The sequence below is a fragment of the Falco cherrug genome, chromosome 11 (assembly GCF_023634085.1).
Source record: "Falco cherrug isolate bFalChe1 chromosome 11, bFalChe1.pri, whole genome shotgun sequence".
In the NCBI taxonomy this organism is placed as follows: domain Eukaryota; kingdom Metazoa; phylum Chordata; class Aves; order Falconiformes; family Falconidae; genus Falco; species Falco cherrug.
The window spans coordinates 16,488,184-16,497,244 of NC_073707.1; the positions used below are offsets into that span (position 1 = coordinate 16,488,184).

At 41.5% G+C, this 9,061-nt stretch overlaps 1 protein-coding gene across 2 annotated transcripts; it reads left to right on the forward strand.

Moving 5' to 3' along the window:
- The first annotated feature begins 2,599 nt into the window (after positions 1-2,599).
- RNF7 (ring finger protein 7) lies at positions 2,600-9,050 on the forward strand. Of its 2 annotated transcripts, none has more exons than XM_055723573.1 (3): positions 2,600-3,011; positions 6,240-6,287; positions 7,755-7,811. In XM_055723573.1, the coding sequence occupies exons 1-3, from the start codon at positions 2,841-2,843 to the stop codon at positions 7,809-7,811; spliced, it is 276 nt and encodes a 91-aa protein (XP_055579548.1). In that variant the 5' UTR covers positions 2,600-2,840. The 2 variants fall into 2 exon arrangements, with proteins under 2 accessions (XP_055579548.1, XP_055579547.1); XM_055723572.1 differs by having other exon boundaries at positions 2,795-3,018; positions 7,755-9,050.
- The last annotated feature ends 11 nt before the right edge of the window (positions 9,051-9,061 follow it).

The following is a 9,061-nucleotide window of genomic DNA, read 5'->3' on the forward strand; positions in this document are numbered from 1 at the left end:
CTAAGAAAATTAACTCTATCCCAGCTGAAAGTAGGACAATAAGGAATGTCAATTTGGCACCAACTAGGTGTCCTGTTTAAACATAAAAAATGCTTTAAAAATACATAAATGCACTCTTAATCTTGCACAAAATCTTCCCTGGTTTTAAAAGTGCGATTACATATGAAAAGTTTTTATTTGTCTTCACACTTTGTATTACTCCATAGCACTTTCAAAGCTGGATGGTGGCACTGTGTACTCGTTTGCTATGCTAACAATAATTGGTTCAGAGATGATACACAGTCCACAGGATGACTTGGAGCTGCTTTCCTTCTCAGCAACTTGAATTCTGTTGCCTGCTATACTAGGCAAGCAGAAAATAAGTTTGTTTGGAGCATCAAACCAGCGTGAGTTTTAACATTGTTTATAATCAGCGTAACTGAAGGTAAGGAACTTTATTTAGAGTGCTACAAATAAAGATTCTCTAGTTCTCCAATAAGAAAATCTTGGATTGATCAGGGATCACAACATTCAAGTTATCCAAAAATGCTTTTTCCCCAATTAATTTTAAAATTCACATTATTTTTGTGCATATTCCTTTCTTGTTGTTAGCATCTAAGAGCTAAATTACACAGAGATAAATTATAGTTCTTTCTTTTATAAGAAAAACTACATTTCTGGATGGAATGGTATTTTGAATGGCAAAAGGGGATTAAGAAATGAAATTTCTGTCTCTGCCTGTCATTTCCTTTAAAATACCTCTTTTTTTTTTTTTACTCTGTACTCTTATTTATGATATTCTTACACATCACTGTTCCTGTGCCTTTATAATCATATGTAACCCAGCTGTGACAACCAGCAGCAACTGTTACTGCAGGAGAGTTGGCAAAACAAGTTAATATTTTGAGACCTCAAGTCAGCAGCATTTCTGCTGAGCACAGATACTATCTTTTTAAAATGGTAGTGGGAGAAACAATTTTTCAAGTGAGTAAGCAGTGACTCAGTCTAGTTTTTAAAGCTTAGCATCACAGTCTGACGTAGATCCAGAACTGGACCGGTACTAGTATAGAACAGTGAAAATAAGTACTCTGGTTCTAATAGTGGGTTAATAAATAGAGAATCCACTGATTTTTCTACAGTACAGGTGGGAGCTGGCTCACACTTCAGATCTTGCCTCAACCAGCAATATAAATGTGATTGGCGTCATCTGGCTTTGCAAGCTAATGGTGTAAGTTCAGCCCAACCACCAAAACCCAATCTGGACATACTGAGACTTTTGCAGTGTGGTCAGAGACTTGATAAATCACAAAGAACTAATCAAAAACTAAAAGGTTGTGTGTATGCATGCACAAGGGTCAGATTCAGGGCTAGAGGAGACTTTTGCCTTCAGCTTTTTGCTTTGTGGATAAGCTAAGGTGAGCCAGTATGGTCCCTGCATGTCTGTAACGTCTTTTTGTTGATCCTTCCTGTTCGAGGTATTTGATGGGATATGTTCATGTTTTGGGGTATACCTCCGTAGAAATGTCCTAGGCTATGTACAAAAAAAAGTGATGTTTATGTATCTAAAGCTGGCAGGAAAATGGTTTGTTGGGCCCGATCGGGTGCTCTGAATGTAGTTGATGAATTAGGCAGTGTGATAGGAGAGCTTTTGTGTAGCTGAAATACTGGTAAGTCATGAGAAAAGGAAAAGAAAGGTGGACTCTTTCTAACTTGCGTTCTTACTACTTCAGTTAATTTGTTTGTCCTAACTTTAAATAGAACATTGTCTCTTTGAAGTTTAATTTGTACATGAACATCAACATAATTTAAAGTTTTTACACATTTACAAATAAAATATATTTCTAAATAAAAATTTTTAAAAAAATAAAATTAAAAATAATTTACCTTAAATTAGGCTTAAAGAGACGGCACTGTCTTGGAAAAGTCAATTTTGCATACTTTTTGGGGGGTAAAGATAAGAAAAGAAAAGCAAGTTTCTATTATTTTTTAATATAATGATGTACATTAATTAGCTTTGTTCTTATCCACACATTGAAGCTCCATTTTTTTAAGATGTATGTAGTTGTATAGGTAAATATTTTAATACAGCCACTTCACAAATTGCCGTTTAGCAAATTTTTAGTTCCCTAGTGCTTCACAACATCTATTTTCTGCTGACTTTTTTTTTTTTGTCTCCTTGCAAATTCAAGCTGATAGTCTCCATTTATTTGGCAATTTATCCCACTCAGACAAAGCTGCCCTATTTAACTGACCATTTCCATGAAGGATGACTGCTCTCTTAACAGGACTTGGCTTTCAGATACTGGAGACTGAGAACTTTGACTGCAAGGTATTTGTGGTATTTTCAGAAGGAGGAATTCAAGAGGCATTTTTCTGGTGTGTACACAGTGAAATACAGGAACAATGAAAAACAAAAATAACAGGGATTGAACGCTGAGGAATGTCCCAAGTTCATGTCGGTGGATAACGCTGCTGCTGGCGGCCCGGGGGGCGGGGGGCGGCCGGGGGAGCGGCTCAGCGGGTGGCGCAGCGGCGGGGCCCGGCCCGGCTGCCGCCGCCGGCTGACCCGGTGGCCCGGGTCTCGGGGCCCCGGGCAGAGCTGCTGGTGTGCCGCCGTGCGCGGGGCCGCTGCTCCCCCAGTGGCAGCTGGGGGGCAGGGGCTGGCTGCCGCCCTCTGCGGCCCCTTCCCCGGGGCGTGTGTGCCGCCTCACTGCCGAAGCGATGAGGTACCGCGACGGCGGGCGGGCCCCACCGCCGGCTCCCCGCGCCCCCTGCGGCCTGCCGCGGGGCCGGGCCAGGCCTACTGCCGGCGCCGGGTGGCGCTGCCGCCCCGCCAGGCGCCGCCTCCCCGCCCCTCCGCCATGGCCGATGTGGAGGACGGGGACGAGCCGGGCGCCCCCCACTCGCACACGGGCTCCGCGGGCTCCAAGGCGGGCGCCCCCGACAAGATGTTCTCGCTGAAGAAGTGGAACGCGGTGGCCATGTGGAGCTGGGATGTGGAGTGCGACACCTGCGCCATTTGCCGTGTGCAGGTCATGGGTAAGCGCCGGCCGCCAGGCCCCGGCCGCCACCGGCCGCCATGGCCGCCGCCCGCGCCGCAGGGCAGGGGGCGCCGGCGCTGCAGCGACTCGCGGGCCGGAGGTGGCCGCCGCGCCCTCCCCTCGCACGGCGGGCGGGGAGGGAGACGCGGTTTCCGGCGGGAGGGGGCTGCCCCCGCCGCGCCGCCTCTTCCTTCTCCGCGCCTTCTCCTCAGGAGCAGGAGGAGGGGGGCCCTGCGGCCCTGGGCGAGCCTGGGCCTGGGCCGTGGGGCTGCACGCACCTGCCGGGGGAGCGGCTCCCCTGGCCGGCCCCGGGCAGCCCCCCTGCGCCACCCCCGCCGGGGCCAGGGCCGCGGCGCTCGTCGGGCGGCCGGGCCTGTGGCAGGGCCCGGAGGCGGGCAGCGGGCCCCGCGGCCCCGGTAACGGCGGCGGCTGCTTGGTGGAGCCCGTTTCTCGGCGGCTGGCAGGCTCCGCAAGCAGGGCCTTGCTGCTGAACCGGCCCGAGTGCTAGATGTGTTGCAGCTGTTGTGGGGGTCAGGGGTTCTCTTGATTTTGTTTTTTAGTTTTTTATTTGTGTTTTTGGTTTTTTGTGTTGTTTTTTTATAGCAGTTGGGGACGTATATAAAAATTCTTTTTCCAAATCGGTTAATCCAGAGTGTCTTTAACACTTGTCCAAGCCTTCTAATTACTGTTGCAGTTTAACACACATGAACGTACTTAAAAATCTATGGAAAAGGGGTTAGTTTACCTGGGTTTTAACTCTGGAGATTGAAAGCAGCCTCAGCGTGTACTGTGATTACTGTTTTCTGATATCTTTTACAAATGTGATATTTGTTTTGGGTCTTTGAAAATTCCTTAAACTCTACTGTGTACCTATACCCAATTTTTACTATTGTGCTGAGTCACCCTAGGCATTAGACCTCTCAGTTGGGCTTGGTACAGTCTGGCAGCACAAATGACCCAAGATTCCTGCCGCAGCACCTTGCTTGTGTAGGTCCAGGCACCGTGATACTGCAAATCCAGTCGGGTTTTGGCTTAACAGAAAGGAGACACAATGCTGTCATCTCTGGCGTGTTTTTACTGAGAATGTTCTGTGGAACAGAAAAGGTAAAGGGATGTACTAGAAGAAAAAGACGTGCAGCCCAGACTGAAGCAGTGGGAGATTCACCATTTGCATAAGCATGTTTTGAGGATTGTCTGCTTTTATATGGTGAATGGACACCACCCTAGAAGTATGAAATTGGCTTTATCTACCATGTAAGCCATAATTTTAAGAATATATTTCCCTGTTCACAGGCTAGCCTGTTAACAGGGCACTATAAAAAAAAAAAACCAACAACCAGTCTTAAATGAACAAAATCTTACCCAGAGCTTTTACAAAAGTATATAAAAGAAAGAAGTTAACTTCTCATTTTTCATAACTAGACCCAGGGAGTACTTTTCATCTAAAACTAGCAGAAGAATCTGGTAACTGTTTTTTGAGAGCAAACCACGTTGTTAGAATGTGAAACTTGATCATTACTGACTTGAGTTTAGCAATTTCTTGTTGACCCTGCCAAGACCTGCTCTGGCTCCTGTAGAGCCACTGCGTCGGCAGTAACCTTTGGTGGGAGGCTGTGCCAGACTTAAACTGGCACTTGTTGAAAGTTTGCTTGATTTTTGCAAGGGAGGGAAGCGTTACCTGGCTTAATTTTCTACTGGTTTAACTCCTTGAACCAATGTGGTCTTCAAGGATCACAGAGGTACAAGGGAAAGAAGCAGAAATGCAGACGTTGGCTGGGAAGGGCAGGACTGCAGCCATACTGACTTAATTTGCTTAACATCTCGGACTGACATCTTTAGGGTTATGATGCAGGAGTGGGGATCGCTTACCTTGGTATGGCCGCAGTGATTTCTATCCTTGGCACTTTGTGTTGTTTCTCTGTAACTGCAAATCTAGGGCTGGGGTAGGAAAGCTGCCTTAAGAGTGGCTGCTGGTCTGCCCCAGCTTACTGCCCTGCCTGTTGAGTGATCCTGGATCAGTTTACTTTGATGTACCATGATACAAGCTGAAGAGTTTGCCTGAATCTTCCCTGCAGCTTGGCCCTTAAGTGGTGCGGAGATAGAAATTATAGGAACAGACAACAGGAAACTTCATTGACGTGTCTTACTTCAATCTCAGTGAGGAAGATACTGTTTCAGTTTCTGTCCTCTTTTGGCTTTTATTACCTGAGAAAATGAGGAATGTCTGGGCAGATGAATCCAAGTACTGGCCGTATCCGGCAAAGAAGGCAAAAATAATCAAATCTAAATTCCTGTAGCATACTATGTTTCTGTTTTCTAGAAAATAATTGTCCAACTAGTGACATGTAGGCCAGGTCCTACTCATGGGTCACTTTTGTTTAAACTATTACCTTTTCTTTGGAGGAGATAAAGATGTGTTTGCTTCCATAATAGTTGAACACTGTTGTGCATGCTATTTGCACATACGTCTACGGCAGCCCATGTGGGGGCAAAGAAAAAAAGGCATTTTTCCACTGTACGTGTGTGGCGTGGTACTAAGCCAGGAAGTTGTCACTTCTCTTTGGAAGTCCTGAACCTGCCATCCAGTCCTATAGCCACAGACTGGAGTGCATACAGATGATAAATATGTTTATTAATTTACATTATCAAATTGACCAATATGTTTACATCTGTATGTGACACATGAAAATTACATGCAGGTACTTAGTAAGGAAAACTACTATATAAAAAAGTAGAAGGGGCTGGGTGTTGTGGCGAGAGATGTACAGCCTAAAAAAATCAAAGTTGTGAATGATTTCCTTAAAAGGAGATGCTGACATCTGAAAAACAAAGTCCTGTAATTAGGGTTTGGCGTTGTGCTGGCTCTGGTCTTAATATGCCTGAGTGCCTTGGCACAAATCTGCTGGTTGTAATATCTACAAAATAGAGAAGGCTTTTTTTCAGGAGAAGTTATGAAAATACCAAAGCAATGGAAAGTAAACAACACTTGTAGGACAGTTTATAGTCCTTCTGATCTCTTTCAGATATATATTTTATTATCATGTGCACGGTGTTAAAATTTAGATGATGTTATTTCATGTTAAGGGCTGAACTAGACATCAAAACTTGGTATTTCTACCTTTGCAAATTGGTTTTAGAGTTTATATTTTCCTCTGACAAACCTGTTCTTAAGATGGAATCCTGAGAATCAAATTGGGTCTTGTTCTTGTTTACTTTTAGATGCCTGTCTTAGATGTCAAGCTGAAAACAAACAAGAAGATTGTGTTGGTATGTAGTGATTTCATTCGCTTGTTTTTCAGTTGAAACTTCTCTCAGTAGGGTGCATTTTAAAGCTTAAGGGAACACTGATTTTTATTAATGTTCGAAAGTCAACTGGTGTTTCATTCTACATTGGGTCATCTTTTTACATTAGTAATAATTTATGCTTTATTTTTGAGTACTAATAAAATTAGTTTCCCCTTCAGACATCCTGTAGAACAAAACGGTTTCAAATTTGCAGTTAAAACATATGCAGCTAAGAGGTTTAAGTTTCTCTCACTCTGAGCATAGTTGAGGAGAACATGATGTACACTTTTGAAGTGGGTAGGAAAAGGCTGCCTTTTTTTTTTCCCCCCCCTTCCAAGATGCATGCCAGATGACACAATGGTAATACCGATAAAAATCCTCTGTTCTGAAATAAATGTATCTGGGTTAGACAGTGGTATTTTTCCCACTCTTAATTCAGACATAATGGAAGCAATTGCTTGTTTATTAACTTTTCATTTGAAAAAGTGGAATCACTTGAGTTTGCAATAATGCTGTTTAAACATAAACATATTTTCAGTTGCCTACTAATGTACGTAAAAGCAAATCTTAACTTAATTCTGATATATTTAAATTTGAAATAGTAAAAATTGACTGAAAGATTTTGCTTTAAACCTTTAACAACTTTTAAACCAGCTTTTCCATGCCCTTGTTCTTTTTGTTTTGAAGTTTGTCTCAAACTTAATCCACTCTTGGTTTTGATGATTGTTTTAATTGGAACAGGAATTTCTTGTTCCAGGTGTCTTAAGTGGCTTGTTAAGTGTCCTGTTTTAAGATAATGAGAGAAAAAAAACCACATTAATTTACATCACCCTTGTATTCCAAAAAGGAAAGTGTGCACTAGTAAGGGAATGAAAGCAAAGTAAATAACACTGTTCAGGAGTAGATGGGTAACAGCTAGCGCTTTTTGTTGTGTTGAAAAAAGCATAGCCTATGAATAACTTGTGGTCTAAGATCATGTTTTGAAGCTATATACTGTGTCAAATGTGCCTCCTTGATACCATATATTTAGGTTTAAACATTGTATTTCAGATGGTAATTTGGTGATGTGCCTTTTGTGTGATAGTAGTACATTGGTTGTATTTTGGGACTGGGGAAGGTGAAGTGAAGAACTTAAATAGTTGCACTTACTTCCTGGACAGAAATGATAAATGTGTTTGTACATTCACAAAACTGTGTCACTTTATACAAGAAGGTGTGAATATATGCTTTTCTGTTTCTGTAATGGGAAGTATGTACAAGGATTAATGATAGGACTGTCATCAGAATGACCATAATAATCCAATCTCAGTGGATAAATCAACGATGACCCACTTTTGTCTCTAAAGCTTGCAGTGGTTATAAACATCTGAGAATGATAGTTTGGACCTTGCTGTAGGTGTTGGTTGGGCAGCTGAGTGTGACTGGAACATGTTCTTTCTTCTCTTTCAGTGGTTTGGGGAGAATGCAATCATTCGTTCCACAATTGCTGCATGTCCTTGTGGGTGAAACAGAATAATCGCTGTCCCCTCTGCCAGCAGGACTGGGTAGTCCAGAGAATAGGCAAATAAAAACACTGGAAGATAATTTTTAAATTTTTTTTCTGTTGAACTTGTTGAAATAGTGTGTGTCTTACGACATTTGCTCATACAGAAGAATGGAATGTCAATCACGGCATGATTTACTTAGCTTATCTTCTACAAGATCAGTGTGGTTTTGTTGTATGCTCTTTGCTGTAGGAGAAGGCAATGGTCCGTCTTATTGTAGATTATTTCCACAACTGAAAAAAGAGACTAACTACACTAACAAATTTATCTGTTACGATTTGAGTGTTAACTGTATCAGAGCATAGAAATGTGATGGTGCAGATTAAACCCTAAATATAGTTTATTTAATTTGAAAGGGCAGCCTTACCTGTAAGTCTGATACCCTGAATAGGTTACTGTCAGGATAAAGAAATTGTTCATTTTAAGTAACATTGTATGCAAAAACACAGTTGGTGAGTTTCTTAGTAAGTGTTCTGTTTTTTGATCTAAAATGAGTAGTGTGTAAAGCATATGCCATGTGCTTTTTCCATCACACTCTACTAAACATTTCTGTTAGGTTTTCTTTATGACAGTAGAAAATTTTGTTTTGTTGTATCTCTGTCTGTTGCTGTATTATATCCTATGCATTATTTCTGCAACCATAGTATTAAAATTTAACCACATTAATATCTTTTTTATTTATATTTTTCTTGAAGACCGGGAAAACGTGTATTTTTAATCAAGAGACTTTTTGTACAAAGACACGTGTTTGGTATTAGTTAACTAGAGACATAAACAATCTCATTGGTTAGCTGACAAATATAGAAAGCAAACAAAACTGATAATTTAAATATCCTGAGGAAAGTTGGTACTGATTAGCTCTAGGGAAAACTGTTAAATTGTGATTTAATGAAAAATCACTTAATAGAAATTTCTTTACCATCATTTTATTGGTTAGAATGTTTTGGAAGTGAAAGAAAGCATTGTTTTATTTTTGTGGAAAACGGTGATATATAATTTTTTTTATATGAATCATGATTTTTTTTCTTATGAATATTTAAGTGCTTGTCTCTGACACTGTCTTTTCCCTAAATATCCATAGTAATTACTGTTAATCTGAACATATGCTGTGGTTTTTTTTTAATATATGTAATAGGTTGAATTACTGCTTTGTAACAAATTCAGGCTTAATAAAATGGTTAATAAACCTGGGTGAAATTGAGGCAATGTTAT

Coding starts and splice junctions, on each gene's coding strand:
- RNF7 (XM_055723572.1), top strand. CDS start 2,841: ATGGCCGATGTGGAGGACGGGGACGAGCCGGGCGCCCCCCACTCGCAC. Junction 3,019..6,239: donor TTGCCGTGTGCAGGTCATGG/GTAAGCGCCGGC, acceptor GTTTACTTTTAG/ATGCCTGTCTTAGATGTCAA. Junction 6,288..7,754: donor CAAACAAGAAGATTGTGTTG/GTATGTAGTGAT, acceptor CTTCTCTTTCAG/TGGTTTGGGGAGAATGCAAT.